Source organism: Penicillium brevicompactum (assembly GCF_028827555.1).
Source record: "Penicillium brevicompactum strain IBT 35665 chromosome Unknown utg000009l_segment0_segment0, whole genome shotgun sequence".
In the NCBI taxonomy this organism is placed as follows: Eukaryota; Fungi; Ascomycota; class Eurotiomycetes; order Eurotiales; family Aspergillaceae; genus Penicillium; species Penicillium brevicompactum.
The window spans coordinates 1,947,773-1,965,345 of NW_026623212.1; the positions used below are offsets into that span (position 1 = coordinate 1,947,773).

Genomic DNA, 17,573 nt, shown 5'->3' on the forward strand with positions numbered 1-17,573 from the left:
TTCGATATTTTTGAAACTTTCATCTTGATCCCTTCAACCTTGGAACTGAGTACATGTTCCCGCATACGCTAATTGAGGTTACAAAACACCAGACGCCTCAAGGCAATCCCTCCAAGATGACCATGTTCCAAGGCGAGTTAGGCTCACACGGTTGCCTGGTGATGTTTGTGCACTATTCAATTCTCACATTGAGCGAATGACCAAGTTCCAAGGCTCTCCATTCGCCGAGCAGAGTGGTGAGAATTATGAAAAGAGCTCATCGAACAAAGACCATTGCCCAGGTGATTCCAAGGCTTGCTTAAGCTGTTGAAGGACCTTGGAAGCTCTACCATAACTAACTTAGTCTAGCTTTTCTGTCAACCTTGGAACTGATCATGTTCTAGTTCTCACTGATAGCAGAAGCGGCCTACGATGAAGCGTATCGCAAAGCAAAAGATCAATTCTGATAGATCCAAAACGAACAGAGGGGAAAAGGAAAGAGAGGAGAGAAAGAGAGCGAAGCTCTCAAGATTGACCATGCACCTGCGGTAGCTCTTGCCTTGACAGAATCAGCCGGGGCAAATATCTGCCGCTTCAGCACACGAATGCGCTGCCTGCTTGGTGAAGCTATCCTCAACAACCGTTAGTCAAAATTTTCTCTTACTCTGCAGTGGTCTAGCTCCTACCTTAGACGTTGCCGGACATCCACCAAGGCATATCAGCCGTGGTAACTTCAAATTCGTGGGCGGGAATGGCTTCGTGGAGCTGTAACCATTCCTCGCGGCGCTCCTCCGAGCCGTGCGTGAGGTGAAAATATTGGAGAATGCACAGACACCGATGCACTGGCATCATCCAATCTTCATTATAGGACCCCACTGGGCGCAATAATGGAGATAGTGCCATCTCAACCTGCTCGTCGAAGTCTGGAACCCAGACTTCGGGCGGCATGAGGCGGACTGCTTCAGAGTTCCGCTGTCGGTTGTAGGTGAGGGAGCTGTTAATGAACAGCTGGACCCCTTCTCTCATGCGAATGAGGACATTCATGATGGGACCTGGTTGAGTTGACTCTTCGGAGCCCTGAAAGTCCGATTCGCGGAAAGGTGGGAATAGTCCCCCATTTGTAGGAGGGAGGACGAGAAGGATCGCTCGGTATGCCTCAAGGCATGGCCACATGACCGAGAATCGATGTACTTCGGCGATGCTGTCAAATCCCAAATATCCGGCGAGTGTCCGCTCGGCTGCCTAGAGTCGGGAAATCATCAAAGTCAGCTAAATGCATTGAACCTGTACATGTAGATATCTCACCAATATGGCTGGGCTGACGGTGTCGAAAGACATTTCGAGCAGTGACTCCCCTTTCTTGTTTATGAAGTCGGATGTTTGAAATGACTGCTTATGATGTTAAGTGAGATGAAAATGATATGAGATGGATGATACACACTGAGTAAAAGTTGAGATGAGTGAGAAGTGAGAAGAGTGAAGTTGATCTCGAAAGGGAAGTGACTGCCAACGTTGTCTCCAAGGCTGGTCAACTCGATCAGGAAGCAGCTGACAATCGACTGCAATATGTAGATAATCAAGACTCTTGATTTCGACCAAATTTCTGTGTGAAGTTGTCAAATATAGGTGCGTTACCCGCAACAAGATCTGATTGAGTGTATAGTGAGGTCACTAGAAGATGATAGCTAGATGAGCATGAAGGGGTTAGTCAAAGGAGCAAAGAGACCATAGATTAGAATGGGAAAGAGGCCATACCGTCTGAAGATTGTGATGAGGCTTGCTTCTAGCTGACAATGATCCCAATTTCTACAAAACTATTTTAAGCGATATACCTCATCCAGTGTCGGGGACTTCATTGACTTCTTAGCCACGCTATTGGCGCACCATCCATTTCCTACAACAGTTCCCATGGCATGCTTGGCGGCTATATCTCGGGTATGCCTGGTCAACCTTGGCTGGACCATCGATGGTCGGCAACAGACCAAGATTGATGTGCCAAAATTAAGCACCTAATGATGCTGCCCAGAGTCTGGCTTCCAGACTTTGATGAGCAGACCAAGCTAGCACTTTCCCTCCACGAAGAGAGCTCTTTCCTCCTTTCCGCGCATCAAATTTTCGAGTCTCGAAACCACCGCGCCAGGAATAATCGTACAAGTCATCATCAAGATGTGAGATGGGGTTGAGCTGTATGTCAACAGCTCCCCCGGATACAACCGACACCGCAACGCGGAGGCAGTTCGACAGATGCCCCGGGAAGTCTGGCTTCCAGACTTCGACCAGGAGGCCCCCCCTGGCACCCCTCCCCATCATGCGGCCTGTACAGTCGTACAGCGAGGGGGACCTGGTCCCAGTTCACCGTTGCCTTTGCATCTTACAGTATTTCAACTTGACGCATGGAACGGAAGACAGCCGGGTCAAATGGCTTGAGCTTCATGAAGCTCTCATGCAGGAAGAGTTCGAAGTTACCTCGTTGGACATCCCATGATCAACAGAATCTGAGGTATGAACTAGATCTACACTACAACCATGACACGGTGCGGAATATCTTGGCTAACGATTGCTGAGTGTAGCTTCACGAAGTTCTAATGGTAGTCAGAGAAGCATGGAGAATGAGGTCATTCAAGGGAAGGAGCCCTGGTGACAAAGAGACCAGATGCAGGCTAGCATGGAACAGAGGACATGATGTCACTGAAATTTATGAAGGTGTTTTCCAAGAAGCGTGTTGGCAATGGACCCAATTTCTATGCCAGGACCCTTTCTACCAACTATGTAAACGATGTACCTTAATCAGTCCTGTGGATTTTAATCACCTGTTAACCACATCATTGGTGCACTATCCACTCCCCTAGACAATATCCATGGCACTTTTGGCGGCTGTAGCTTGGATAGGCCAGGTCAATCTTGGTTGTGCCATCGATGGTCGGCAGCAGACCAAGATTGATGAGCCAAGATCTAGCGTCTATGCCAAGGTAATCTTTTAAACCTCCTTATGCTCAGCATGACTGGCACCAGAATGCCCCTTCAACTCGGATTCGAACTCGTTGTCCTCAAATTCCGCGTCTGTTTCCAATCGAGCCTTGTGCCTTGCTTTAGCTTCATTGACAGCAATCCGTGCCTTTGAAACAACGCTCCATTGCAGGGTCTTTTGGAGAAAGGTTTGCTCCAACGCAATTTGTTGATCTTGTTGCTCGTCGGGTAGGAAAATTAAATCGACCGATTCCAAGCTGAGGTACGATGTCTCGGGGTAAAAGCAATACACGATAAAGGCTGTCACAATGTTGAAGACTGCAAAGATAATGTAAGTTTTGTAACCGATATTCGCGAGGGCAGGTGGTGTAATCTCGACGACCTGCACAGGGTTAGTCAGAACAAATGGCAGCCCAGTTCACTCCTTCGTGCTCACAAGAAAGTTACCCAAGAAGTCTGCTGCAGCTGCAAGTGCAGCGCCCTTTGATCGAATCTTCAGTGGGAGAATCTCAGCGGGGTAGATCCAGACTGTAGCCATCCAGCCTAGTTCAAGTTAGGTCACTGGAATGAGAATGAAAAGGGGAAATAGAAGATGGGCTCACCCCATGTAAAGCAAGCCTCAAAGGCAAAGATGAAGAAAACAGCAGCAATCGCAGACTGTTGGTTATCGATTGCCACGGTGATGGCTTCACAAATCAGAACAACTCCCATGCCAATAGACATGCTGATGTACAGTCGTCGCCTGCCAACCGCATCTATCATGTACCACTGTCAAGGTTAGCACAAGATCGTCAACGGGTAGTAGGATGCTGGAAGTACTGTAAGAAATGACGCCACAATGTACCAAACCTGCAAAAAGCAGCTGATAAAAAGAGCTCGCTCCTGCGTCATACCCAGTGAGCTCTTCAATAGGGTGGGAGCGTAGTAGGTCACGATATTGATACCTGGACTGGTCAGCAAAAGATAAAGACCACCAGATAAAGCATAGACATACCCGAGGTCTGCTGCATGAACTGAATACCAAGGGCTAGGAAAAACCGCTTGTTCGCAGCGCACCCGCCATCAGAAAAGAGCGACTTCCAAGACCCCTCCTGTTCAGCTTCGACATTGATCGCAGCTAAGATCTCATCCCGCTCTTTTTGCACGTTAACATGGTCAATGGGCTTGTTCCGCAGCTTGGAAAGCACAACCTCTCCCCGTTCGGGCGTGGATTCATGGAGCATGAGCCAGCGAGGTGTATCCGGTAAGAACGGCGCGATGACAAGAATGTATATTGCAAACACGGCCTGGAACAGAATGGGAAATCGCCACTGCACTGCGCCGGGATGGAAGTAAAATGCATAATTCATCCAGTACGCCAGCATCAACCCGAATAGCATCATAGTCAATTGGCACGATAGATGCCATCCTCGCTGGCTTGGCAGACAAACTTCACTTTGGTAAACAGGAGCGACGGATGTCAAAAATCCGATTCCTAACGTGTCCCAGCACATCAGGGTCAGCCTTTGGAATTCAGATGAAGTTGGCAGTCTGACACACCGAGCCCAGTGACAATTCTCCCGACAATGAATTGGATTCTCTCAACACAGCATCCCATTAATATTGCCCCAATGACAATCAAAGCTGCTCCGACCAATAATCCTCGTTTTCGGCCAAGTCGTTCGACACACAATGCGGCACCGATAGCGCCGAAGACTCCACCAATATCATAGATCGCATTGATCGTGCCAGTCATAACGGTGCTAGGGTGGCCCATTGCATCGAGCCAATAATCGGAGATGACCACCCCAGACATGACTCCTTGGTCATATCCAAACAGCAAGAAAGAAGAGGCACACACTGAGGTGATGGCCCCAATCAGTGGGGCACCTTTGAGGGCTTTCAACCCCGTCCTGTGAGACATATTTGCATAGAAATAAAATGCTCAAAAGATGAGCGAACCACCGAGGAAACGCATATCTTTTTATCCTCAAGGGGATCAGCCGAGGGAATCACATTCAGGTTATGCAAGTATGAGGCATTTCGCTCCGAAACCAATATGCGTGGGGGTTAACCTGGGGAATGTGGGGGGTTCCACGCAAGATTTGGTCTTGGGGATTCGGTTAAATGTCGGTTGAGGTATGGTTACAGGATCAAGCATTTACTAAGCTTTTTCCAGGCTAGTCAAATGAGAAATCCGGGAAGATGCTTGCTGATCATCCCTTTCCCCGCTTTGAGGGAGTCATCCTTGCGATTGAGACGCATGCCTGACCAAGCCCATGACTGCTTGGGGTATTTCACGTCCGATTATATTGAGTTGTGGAGTTGTGGAGTCAAAATACCATCAATTTGTACCATTTTGACACTGTTTTGAGTTCTCGAGAGCCTCTGCACGTAAGACCCGACATGGTGAGCTTAGCCCGACTCCCAGGCGTACTTCTGATAGCAGAGTAGCAATTTACGATCGTGGAGCAGTTTGCTGAGCCAGTAGATTCTCTCTCTCTGATAAAACAAAAGCGGACGGGGAAAAGGGGGAGAGAGGAAGAGAAAGCGAGGGTAACGAGCTATCTATTCTGCCCTGCACCAAGCAAGGTCGGCTAATCACCACACTACCTCGAACAACTTCCCACGCCATCAGATCAATCCTGCTTCCTATTACACGAGTATATTAAGAAAGTAATACATACTAAAAAAAAAGAGAAAGGTTTAAACAGTGAGCATTAGCTGGGGATCACTCAGTTGCTAGTATTATAGAACGCAAGACTGCTTCGTGAGAGCCAGTAGAATTTGGCATTTGGACATTAAGCAGGATCAACGTTCCATCAAGTCTCACATGAGCCTCCTTGACAAAACCTAAAATTGCCCAGCCAGGAAAGCGTTCGCCACAGCCTCCGCGCTGTCAGTTTTGTACCGATCATCCATAGAAGCCAAAGCTTTACGATAATCTGTCATTGCGGAAGGCCCTCCCCCAGCAGCTTCGACGCCCTTCTTTTGCCCAAGTCCTTCTTTGATATAGGCGCGGTGTTCTTGACCTCTGATAGCAATCACATGAAAGCCTCTTTCCGCATCATAACCGTAACGCATCTCGATCTTGACGTTTCCGGCGAGGGTGCAGGCGATACCGCAAGCCCTTTCGTGAGTCTCAAAAGTAGTCTTCTGATACGGAGTATTAGCTATTTTTGGACTCTTTTTACGATCAATGCTTCATATTTCGAATCATACCTTGATAGTGAGACCATCGTAGTCTCTCCCGAGGCCGCCGATCCATCTAGCGGCTTCTGGGAGAGGAGACTGAACAAAGAACGGGATTTGTTTACTCATATCTGCTCCCGGGGGTGGATGTGGTTGAAGAGGCGAGGCAAAGGTAGCAAGAGTATTGAAAGTGGTGACAGGCCAGGGATGGGGTAGAATGGGGATGAGCGGTGTTTCTTGGTCTCGAGCGAGGGTAGAGTTTCGAAGCAAAAGGGAGTGAGATCAGGTCCCTTTTATCTCCTTTCAAGCAACGAGATCGGATGCCTGACTTGATAGCACGTAATACTCTTGCAGGACAGTCAAACATAAGAGCCTCGATCATATCATACCCTTGCTCTCATTCCAAGGTTTCGGTCCACAAGTTGCTCATCTCGGAACGCCAGTGGCCTTTGGACATGCATGTTTTACTCATGGGCTGTTGGAGCTAGCCAATCTGTATGCTACACATTTCTACCCAAGAAGTAGCTTGTCACTTGGCACTGTCAGCTACGGAGTAGAAGGCTGCCTACTTTGAGGGTCAGGTCTCTTATCCTATTCCAAGCGGATTCAACGTTAGTTGCATGGAATATTTGTCCAGATTTTCGTCTGGGTCTCTCTCTTGGAGAAGAGCAGATTGCTTTCCTACCATCATAACAGATGATCCAAAGGTAGTCCAAGGTGGTGTAGAAATTATATCTGCCAAGGAGTAGTGTTGTGTTGGCTATGAGGCGCATTTTGCTCGCTACGAAAGCACACCCTGGGTTGCTTCTTGGCAAGGCAAATGGGCTGTAGATAGACTAGTAATGAGGCTGAGTTCTTATACGAGAGTGCGCGGTATGTCTTTCCCTGGAACCCGATAGTTAGCCAGATCTCGAGAGCTTCTCTTTCTCTATCCTTTCTCTTTTAAACAGTCTAAGATACATGATTCTACAGTCAATCTTTGACGCTTTTATGAGATAGAATACGAATCTTTCATCAGAGTGGTTGCGCAAGAGTGACTGACGGTTGAAAGCCAGTGCATGTTTGCTCCAGTAGGCCCCTGTCGAACCGGCATGTGTAGATGTCCACTTTCATCGATTGAACGAGGGGTTTGCCACGTCACATCCATATATTGTCTTATCTTTTCTTTTTCTCTCACCCGGGTGCAGCATCAGGCACCAGCAACTCTCAATAGTCGTTGGAAAAAAATCATTCTCGACACACTTTATCCTCAGTTTCCTTCAACTACACTAGGCGGTGCGAAACGTTGGAAAAGGATTCGGCCAAAAAAAAAGATGGGCCCGAGCCCGGGATTGACGGGGACCTCGCGCATTCATGCTTTGGGTGAACCCTAAGCGCGAATCATACTGAAGAATTGTTAGATCACGTTGTGTTTGAGTGGAGATGTGACAATCTCTTACCCACTAGACCACCCGGGCGAGTGATGGAATCCGGAAAAAATGAATGCATTCTCAGCCAGGACAGTACTCCATGTGTTCGGATAGGTAACTTGTGATCTCCAACTCTTCCCAAAGTTTAGTTGCTAACCTTGGAAGTTGACCTATGTTGGACTAGCTTGGTTTCCTCCAATACATATAGTATCTATAGGATAAATTTGTCGATTAATTTTAGTTCTTTCCTTTTATTTCTTGTCAGAACAATGTGTTTATTAAAGGACACAGGGTAGACGTTTCTGGAGGTAGAAATCAAACTGTCCCATTTCCAGGTTGGTCCTCGGGGGATATATATGGTCCCGGGCGCACCCTCTTGCAGTTCCACGGTTCTGACTACCCAAATCCCGACATGGACAGTACCCATTTACACTCTCATCGACAAAATGAATTTAAATTCGGAGGTGATAAACATATTGGAAGTGATCCCCAACGGGCGTTTCCTGTGTACGTCACATAAAAAGCCAACCGTGATCCATGCTCGCGTGTCTCATGCCCAAATATTTGGGTGGCTTTGACCAATTGGCTTGATTTCGACTCTGACAATCATTTATTGGAGAGGTTATCGACGGGAATAGTCAGCGTACCCCCCGGGCTCGGGCCCAACTTTTTGGGACCTACAGGCATGTGAGTGAAATCGCTGGCATCTATGCGTTAATGACACAAGAATCATCCATGGAGAGACATTCAGAAGTATTGAGCAGAGATTTTCCACTAAAATAATATTGGTGGGTGTCTTGACTCCTTCCTTTCAGAGGTTTCGTCCCAAGATGCCTGCCCCCGAGGGCTCCTCTATGACCGTGATCAATCTTGCCCGAGAATTAGGTGACACCGCAAGAAAGTGGACAGGTCTAGGAGGCAGAGCAACAAAAAACAGTAGCAGTGAAAACATTAGCAGTGACGTGGGGACTTCGATGTCTGAGGTTCCCACCTGGCATTTACCCGTGGTGTGTGTCAATTAGCCAGCCCTCTAAGATCAAGATGCACACGATTTCCCAGGATTTCTGCAATGCGCTTGCCGCTTATGGAAAGTGACGGAGAAGCAGTAGGGTGGAGTAATGTATGTAATACTCGAGACGAGGCGAGAAGAAGAAGGGAGAAAGGGAAACTCTCTCATCTACGTCTATCTACCTGCGGGCAGCTTGACAAACCAGGCAAACACCCACACCAACAGAAAGACATCACAGCGTGCCTTCCTCTCACTCGGTAGATCCAGACGAGGACATATGGCTTTCATGGTCTACTTGAGTTGATCAGGCCAGGAAACATCTCGATGGACAAGATCATGACTTCTAAGCACCGTACAGATGAGATCAACCAAAAATTATTCTTCTGAAGTGAGGCTCTCTTAAGAGTCACTTGTCCGATCTAAGTGATTAGTTGACTTGATCTTCACTTCAAAGCCTTGCAATTAATGACTTGTGTGGCATCAAGTATTAGTGACAGGAAATGACTGCATGCACCTCAGATTTGGTTAGTTTGATCTTCCCATAGAGCGCCAATAAGTCAGGTCGAGCTTTCCCCGGATGCTCAGTAGGTCTCACCTGCCTTTTAAAAAGCACCAGTCACTCCCAAGACCACCTGAAGCAACCAGATCTTCTCACTTCTCACTTCTCACTCATCTCAACTATCACGCATCTCAACTTTTACATCCACAAACCTCTCTCTTTGAAAGAGATCGCAAGCCACTACTAATTTACTTACTCCTTCATCAACACAACTCATCCAGAAGATGTCCTCGGGTCAAGAGATCGACCCAAGGGTCTTAATAAGACGATGTCTATTACTTCTACTGAATCCGCTAACCTTCTCCCTCTCTGAAAAAGGCCGCCGAGAGAACCCCCGCGGCGTATCTGGGGTTTGATAACATCCTTCAGCTACAAAGGCTCATAATCACTTGGCCTTGTTTGGAGGCATTCCGATACTACACCGATTCTTCCCTGAATAGGACGAAGGAATGTTCCCGCCCCTCAACGAAGCGGATTTCGTGAACATCGAGCACCGAAACAAATCCGGCCTTATCCATATCTTGCGAGCGATTGCCCGGGACATCCGGGTTTACATCAATAGCCCGGACGCATACAACAAAGATCGTACGTCCCGGGCCATCGCTAGAATGCCATACGGAATGTGGATCCCAGATCTTGCTGCGGAAGACGTTCCACTCTTCCCTATCATAGAGCCGACCCAGTCATATTTCGAGGGGTCTATGGTACCCATTCACCGCTGCCTGGTGATACTACAATACCTGAGTATCATTCACGGAACCGAGCACCAGCACATGGACCATCTCGATTCCAGAGAGAGACTTCCAACTGAAAGTTTCACAGTTACCGCAGCAGACGTCCCCTGGTTGATGACCCCCAGGGTTTAGGATTGAACCCAATTTTGATCAATGCGGCGTACAAAGCCCAAGATGGCGAAAAGGGACAAGAAAAGGATGAAGATTCCAAAGAACCGGCCTACAACCAACATTACCGCTGCCGCTCAGAGACCTCATTCCGACGAGATATGGCTGCAATACGCTACTAGCATCGAGGACTGGGAGCCCTCTATGACCTCCGACAACGTTGAGAAAACCATGAAGCAGATCGAGGCAGCACTCAAGGCAGCTGCTGAGCCAGAAGGAAAGAGTGGTGACGAATATCGGATGAATAAATCAGTTTGGGAATACAGCGGAAAAGTGTTCGCTCACAAGGACGTCAGTCCCCTAACACTCGAAATTCCTGTTAGGACCTACAGACCATATGATCGAGTGGCAGGTCTTCCTGAGGAAAGCCGAATAACGGGTCGTCAATGTCTATATTAACAATTCAAATGAGTGCAACAGGGCTCACACGATACTGGCTATTGGTCGGATATCGCAGTGTATCTAGGTCCCAGATTTTGCCTTAGAACAAGTTCCTCAATACCTGAGCTTCGAGAATTTTGTTGTTACTAAGACATGCTGGAATCGCATCTTGAAATTGGAATTGACAGAAATGGAACAATAAAATGGATTGAGTGAACAAACAATTGATGCCTCTAGCACTTTTAGAATGTTTGATCCCAGGGGTTTTTTCTCTCTTCCTCCTCCTCTCTGCATGTTTGGTTTTATTAGTTGAATGTTCCATGAACATTGAATTTCTGTTTTTCTTTTTGAGCGCTGGACTTTTGTGACAAACATATTGAATCATTCCAAGGTTTGACCTAGGTTTTTTGTGCTTTCTCATTGGTGTGTTTGCCAGCGTGGATTGCCTTTCTCTCTGCAGCTTGTAAAGCCTCATTGGGATCTCACATTGGTGGCACAATCAGTCGTGTCTGAGACACTTGTTCATTCTTTATATACTGTCTCACTTTTTCAGAAGTATGGCCCTAACAATCAGCTCCCAGGCACAGAGACCTTTGTTTGCTTTCTCCGACCTTTCTGACTCCCACCAATCCACATCCTTCCTGTTGCTTCCCCCTCTTTGTGGCAAAATGATATATCATCTCCATCACCCTGGGCTCAAAGTTTATTTTTGACTATTTACCAAAACCTCTCCCGCCTCCATACTCCCTGACTTCACATCATCCGGAAGTCATCGCCACGTCTTACCTGGGCCTCCCCTGACCTGAGAGATAAAGTTTACATCAAAATCTCAGCTTTCCATAGCGCAGGTGCTGCCTGCAGTGCCCGGAAAATATGCCATGCCTCAACATGCATGGAGTCTCACTCAACACTACTTCAGATCTTGATGAACGTCTGAAAGGCAACCCAACTTCCAGAACCTTGTGATATGACAAGAGCTCAGCGACGACTTCACTTGGAGCAGCGGCGCAGGAGCTGAACACAGAACCAAAGGCCCTTTTGATCAGACCTCAAAGAGTGGGGTGACCTGGCTGATACCAGGATATATGCCGTGCCGTATCGACTTTCGGCCGCAAAGTCCTCAGATCGTTTTAACCTTCCAACCTCATCACCGCTCTTTTGACATTGTCAAGGTGCATGGCTATTTATGGCAACGAATTTGGCCGATACAAGAATGCCTGGCTGTGTTGGCTACAACAAGACAACACAGAGCCAGGTACAAAAAAGAGTATAGCAACGCCATAATCCAGTGGCCAACTGAAGTGGATACAACGCAGAAAAAGCCCAGGCACCAAGCAAGACCACCAACAAGCTCATTGTGCGGGAGGTGAAGATGAGTAAAAGGTAAGTTCCACAGTGCTCTGTCTCATTTATTAGCTTCAGGTCTGATCACTTTACAACTCTGCAGATGGACAGCCATTAGCCCACAGACGTCGTTGAAGGAGATTGTCATTCTATCTTCCCTATTCAGCCTCGCCCTCAATCATCCCTTGCCTCAAAGGCCCCAGAGCCGCTACAAATTTTCATAGGGGAGATGGTCTTTCGTCACCGCTGCCCCAGCATACTACTACTTTGGAATTTCCCACTGCTCAGAAGCCTCAAGGATCGAGTTCCGTGGGCTCTGAGAGAGTGCGGGTTTTTATAATTTTATTTTCACCGCACATGATATTCTGCGGTATTTATATACGGGGCTTTGAGCACGAACAATATGTTAACGCCCACACCGAGCGAATGCCTACTATCACGGAGGACACCAAATGTCCCGCCGAGCGCATTCTGACGATTTGCATCTATAGGCTGAATATATACACCAACACCACCATCCAGGACGCCTTGACCGTGGACTATGAGGCGCGCCTTCTCTAGCCCAATATTCTCTTCACATTGGTCAATTTTCAGCTCTTTTGACTGACTCCGGCAAGCGATGAACAGAGCTACCTGGAAATGACTACTGTCAAGGTGGAGCGATGGCACGACACGGAGAACATGACTGTATGTGAACCTGATCATGAAAAACTTGCAAGCTCATCGTTGATGATATCATCTAGCTGAATATGGATTCCCATCGTTTCATCACTCAGGTCACCCTATACCCACTACCTCACGATTACATTGATCATGATGGCAATACCATATTAGAGGAGCCTGCCTCTATACAATTGTCCCGGAACACCTATATTTAAATCAACAGCACGAACGAGTACAACAAAACTCGTACGTCCCGGGCCATCACTCGAATGTCACCAGGATCTGTACATAATGTCGATCAGTTATTTATTCACACCACCATTAACATTTGGGGGGGGTTCCCAATGTTGTCTCGCCCCTCAGTCAGCATATTCCGGGCAAAGGCTGCAAGGACGGGGTCCCGAGAGAGGCAGATGCCTCAGGTGGTCTAGACGAGAATTGGCCCCTCAACGAGACCGAGGGATGCACTTTCAACGAACTTCATACAAATGCGGAAGTTGAAGATACTAAGGACATGGGTGATATCAATGACACCGCGCTGACCAGTGTCAAGTGCGTCGCCATGTTAATCAGAAGGCACCCGATGTTGACAGCGACATGCAGGCTTGCAAAGAATCTGGGAGCCGTACACGAGCTCAATGGCAGATCTGACACTGGAGCTTTCAGAATCGATGCCTATGATATGTTTCACGCAGACAAAACGTTGGCCTTATTTAGGCAAAGACTGTCGATATCACACTGAACAGGCTACATCGAGTCCACAGCAGATCTGGAAAGACATGGAAACTCCTAAATCGATACTTGGGGCCTATTAAAAGCGAACAAAGCTATTTCAGTTTGAGGATACAGACTGTTGACATCACATCTCTTGCAACACATATATTCCACGGCGAATTGGATATTGAATCTCAAGATCAACGCCTATGGATTCCTTGAGTCTAACAAAATCCTGTCACAATTTGGGCAGGAAATATCGATATCACATCCTATATGATGTGTCTACAGCCCACATCATCATCGGAATTACCGTCAGACCTGGTATATTCCGGCGCGGTTTGACTTGATCCAAACCCTAGCGGTGATGAAAAATCATGGGGCCGAAAGCCCTGAGGCAGAGGCCCACGCGCCCTGAATCAAGATTGATATCAACCACGGTGATCTACTGTAAGTCCATCTTCTCCGGTTCCAGACCTTTCCCACTTACGCATCCACAGCATCATGCCACCTGGGTGTCCACATGCGGTGTACACCCCCATACATGGGCGGCTCTCCTATTCCGCCCTGTTTTGCGCAAGCAATCATTTTGCATGACTTGAATTATACATGTGTCTGGACCACCTACATCGAAGCAACCAAGGTCCCTTCTTTCTCGCGATATAAGCAGACCTGGGATCAGCAAGAAGACCAAACAAGCAAGAGCAGATGCACACATTGTTTCACGCGGATTGAGTCAAAGTCACCAAGACGACACCATCAATTCGCCGTGAAATTCAGAAAACATCGACGAACAGACTACCGTGACCACTTCGTCGCACCTGTCTCTTGGAGATGAGGTGTGTCCACACAGGACAGTTGGAGATGAATCTCAAATCCACTTCGCCATGCCTGCTGGTTCTCCATCTAAAGGGACGGCTTCATTTTCTCAGCCCGCACCAATGACCCGACGTACTCGTTCACGCGAGAACAAATGCCGGATTATTTACTTTGATGACGCTGCGTTCGCTCCCAACAATGTTGAGGATCAAAAACGGGAGATCGCAGATCGAATCGACCAAGATTCCTACGTTACGCAACATACTATCAACCCTTGTCGCTGTTATCTCACTGGAAAGAAAACTTGTCTCGAGTGAGCCCCTCTTTCCGTGGTTAAATTGTGGTTTCTCTACTGATATGGTGTTTCCTTTTCTTTGAGCTTCCCAGTGCGATTGTCGCACATCGCTTTAAGTTCCTTCGGATAATCGAATGAGCGAAATACTTCTAAATTGACGACTTTTCTGATTCGGTTCTCACAAGTGAAAAGGTTCAGTGATGAATCAGCCACAAATTTTTGAGCATGAACAACAAGCCCACAGGACGAACACTCCCGGGAGAAGAGGTTTTCCGACTTACACACCTTTCACTCTTCAGCAAGGGTTATCACAGCCAACAGTGTGTGGATCCAAACTTTGACCGGAAGACGGAAGAGTCAAGCGACGTGTTCCTTTCCCCATCCATGCATTTAATTCAGTGTTCTCGGAAGCTGCCTGTCTGCTCTCAGGGACCTAACATCTACGGGTCTTTGGGCTAGCAATTGCACACACCTTTCAATACTCCCCTTTCCATTCCTTCCAAGGTTCTAGACAACTCATAACAAAGTTCCCCGGGCTACTTTTAAACCATGAAAGTAATTGAAGATATAGGCAGGAAGGCCGAGTATAGAATGAAACGAATATTTAAAATGAACCGTGGAGCCATGAAACAAACATGATAGACAAGCACTCCCACCTGGCAGACGGTGTTTTGCTAACAGCCAACTGAACTATGTCGATCGATTTCTGAAAGTTCTCACCTTTCCTACTTCGAATCTAAAAATGGATCGCATCGAACGAAAGGTGCCAGTCCGGTTCCTTGTCATCCATGGATGCAGAGACCCATACGACCCACCTCATCCCCTGATTCCACTTTTTTTTAATTTATTCAAAGTTCATAGATCGACGGATCCATCAGTTTAGTTTGACGCTATCTTCAATCTGATAGGTGCTTCTGCCGTATTGTGGACAGAGGGAGAGAGTCTACTTGCACCACAATAGGCAATTCTACGGAACTCGCATGTCGGCTTCTTTTTGAGCATTCTGATCGATCGATAGCATCGGAATTAGACCGATCGAAAAAGACGACTGAAACTTGTAGATCAGACGCTATGTCTTCAATAGACCCTTGCAAGCTTCAAATGGAGATAAAACAGCAACTTTCATTGGGTGAGGCGCAGACCGAGTCTCCAATCAAAGCCCGAGTTCATATAGAAACCTATACTTCGTACACAGAACACGAATCCCTTGTTATTATCCCGACTGTTTAACAAGATCGCCCGATGCTGAAACCTGAAACAAGCGATAGCACAGAAGTACGCGGATTACCTCTTCTGGGTCAAAAATCTAACACGACGACCTTGCACAAACACAGTGCTGACAACTCTCAGCCACCCGGAGCCAGATGGCACCAGGTCGAGTACAACGGAATCCGAATAGGAAATTGCGCCAGAAATAGCAGCAAGCCATGGTAGCTCCAAGTGACCCAAGACCATCTGCATCACCCGGACGGCGAATAACAGAACAGAACCAGCGGGTGTAGAGGACGATTCTCTCCGGGGGGAGCTGCAACTAAAGCGAAATAAGGTAAGATACGCGATGCGCTGCACGTGGACCACGTGGAATGAGGCTAAACTCGGACTTGACCAAAGCGACTGTGTACACGGCATTTTCTGGTTCTGGTGTGGTTGTGTAGTTCTGGTGCTTTTGTCTTTTCTATGCTTCGTTTCAGGCTGGGTCTGTACACCCCCATCGGCTGCATATTGAAGGAGCACCTTGAGTGAACGGGGAATAACCGTGTTGGGAATGTGGCTTCGGGCAGCCGGATTCTCTTATCTTGGGAATAACACCGACATCCGTCTACTCCGTACATACCGGACTATTTGATTATTCAACGCTTCCAGGGCATCTAGTCCTAAGGTTGCCGAAGCGCCGACGTTGCACCCAAAAAACAATAACAAAACCAAAACCAAAAACCAAAAACCATACTTACGAAGTACATCCCATGTTCGGTTTGCAGCGCAAAGTCGGAGATTATGATTGATTGCAGCGCTGGGCGCCTTGTCCGACATCTGAACCAATCTATTTATGACGCAGTTGGGCCCAGTAGGTGTACGTGGATGCCGCACTCGGTCCATTTCACGTTTAGTGTAACGGGGGCAAGGCGACTCCGCGAGAACGAAACGTGCCAGCAAAGAGGCTCGGAGATTGCCGTCATCGACTGGGACGTGACACCGGACAGACCAGTTCTGCATACACGCGATACGCAAGACTGCATCTGCGGTCTCCGAGAAACAAGGTCGGGGCTGCAGGAGAAGTCCACCGCCAGGAACATTCTTCTAGATGGTTACTAGAAGGCTGGAAATGCAACCGATCCAAGCATCCGGGGACAGGCGTGGACGGTGAGTGGTCATCATCCCTGCAGGAGACCGACTTTACACGACACAGGCTGTGCAAGTGTTGTCATTCCAGCTGGAGGCTTGAACAGCATGAGCGGTGAAGCGAGATTCAATGTACCGGGTACCTGAGCTGTTGTGTTCAACTATATCGGCCCTGGATGGATGGGTATCATGCGATGGGTCTCTGTTACGGAAACCAAAAGGCAGCCTGGTCAAGCTCAGCCCTACACGAGCGAACAATGGCCATTTCCCGCACTGACGGAAATAGGTGTTAATGCGTGCGGCGCGTCATGTCCCTCACTCCGACGGGGATTGGTTGAATCAACCCCCTGCAAGGCCACCTATTCATAGCCCGCGCTGTCTGACTTGCGACAGAGCCTCTTTGGCGTCGCTGATCTGGAGTTGATTGGATCTATTTAAACTTCCCGTGTGGTTCTAGCCTCTCGGACCCGACTCACTTGCCAATACGGAGTACGGAGTACACAAATCACGTTCAAAGGTCCAAGTATCCAAGTATCCAAGTATACTCCGTGGCCAAGTCCAAGTGCCTGAGCGTATCTCCGGGACTAGGCAGTCGAGACATGTGGAGACAGCGCGCTATATGCCTCCTTTGGTATGCTAGATGCAGCGCCAATCAGACCTGCAAGAGAAGCGCGTCCGAAAATCCCTCCAAAGTGGGAAGAAATAAAAAGGAGAAAATGAAAAGTCAAATAAAACAAAATAGCAAAAAGGGCCCCCAAAAAAGGCCCCCAAAAAGCAAATAATTATAGAACAGAGAACTAAGAAACCAGAGAGGACATTGACGGCAATGGGACTCTATTCCATGACAGGCCTAGGGTTAGATCAGTATACGACCCATCCAATGAACGGCCACAGGAAATTGTAGGCGATACAGGCCCGACATTCCAGGGCGCCTAGACTCTCTCCATTTCTCTTTCTCTCTCTTTTATTTTAATTATTCTCTTTTCGAATCCCGCCTTTTCCTACTTTTTTAGTTTCTCTC

General features: G+C 47.7%; 6 protein-coding genes across 6 annotated transcripts; 3 read left to right on the forward strand and 3 right to left on the reverse strand.

Annotated features, from left to right (window-relative positions):
- Positions 1 to 666: 666 nt before the first annotated feature.
- N7506_012170 (uncharacterized protein) lies at positions 667 to 1,317 on the reverse strand (the record flags this gene model as incomplete). Its single annotated transcript, XM_056961461.1, has 2 exons — positions 667 to 1,221; positions 1,285 to 1,317. 2 exons carry the CDS (start codon positions 1,315 to 1,317, stop codon positions 667 to 669), a joined length of 588 nt encoding a protein of 195 aa, XP_056805995.1.
- A 1,639-nt stretch (positions 1,318 to 2,956) lies between these two features.
- On the reverse strand, positions 2,957 to 4,849 carry N7506_012171 (sugar porter family MFS transporter; the record flags this gene model as incomplete). The annotated part of the gene is made up of 6 exons (XM_056961462.1): positions 2,957 to 3,328; positions 3,383 to 3,489; positions 3,549 to 3,714; positions 3,766 to 3,890; positions 3,941 to 4,420; positions 4,486 to 4,849. The coding sequence occupies 6 exons, from the start codon at positions 4,847 to 4,849 to the stop codon at positions 2,957 to 2,959; spliced, it is 1,614 nt and encodes a 537-aa protein (XP_056805996.1).
- Positions 4,850 to 5,778: 929 nt separating this feature from the next.
- Positions 5,779 to 6,246, reverse strand: N7506_012172 (uncharacterized protein; the record flags this gene model as incomplete). Its single annotated transcript, XM_056961463.1, has 2 exons — positions 5,779 to 6,081; positions 6,148 to 6,246. 2 exons carry the CDS (start codon positions 6,244 to 6,246, stop codon positions 5,779 to 5,781), a joined length of 402 nt encoding a protein of 133 aa, XP_056805997.1.
- A 3,297-nt stretch (positions 6,247 to 9,543) lies between these two features.
- N7506_012173 (uncharacterized protein) lies at positions 9,544 to 9,960 on the forward strand (the record flags this gene model as incomplete). Its single annotated transcript, XM_056961464.1, has 1 exon — positions 9,544 to 9,960. The coding sequence occupies one exon, from the start codon at positions 9,544 to 9,546 to the stop codon at positions 9,958 to 9,960; it is 417 nt and encodes a 138-aa protein (XP_056805998.1).
- Positions 9,961 to 10,002: 42 nt separating this feature from the next.
- Positions 10,003 to 10,395, forward strand: N7506_012174 (uncharacterized protein; the record flags this gene model as incomplete). Its single annotated transcript, XM_056961465.1, has 1 exon — positions 10,003 to 10,395. One exon carries the CDS (start codon positions 10,003 to 10,005, stop codon positions 10,393 to 10,395), a length of 393 nt encoding a protein of 130 aa, XP_056805999.1.
- A 3,590-nt stretch (positions 10,396 to 13,985) lies between these two features.
- N7506_012175 (uncharacterized protein) lies at positions 13,986 to 14,234 on the forward strand (the record flags this gene model as incomplete). Its single annotated transcript, XM_056961466.1, has 1 exon — positions 13,986 to 14,234. The coding sequence occupies one exon, from the start codon at positions 13,986 to 13,988 to the stop codon at positions 14,232 to 14,234; it is 249 nt and encodes an 82-aa protein (XP_056806000.1).
- Positions 14,235 to 17,573: the final 3,339 nt, after the last annotated feature.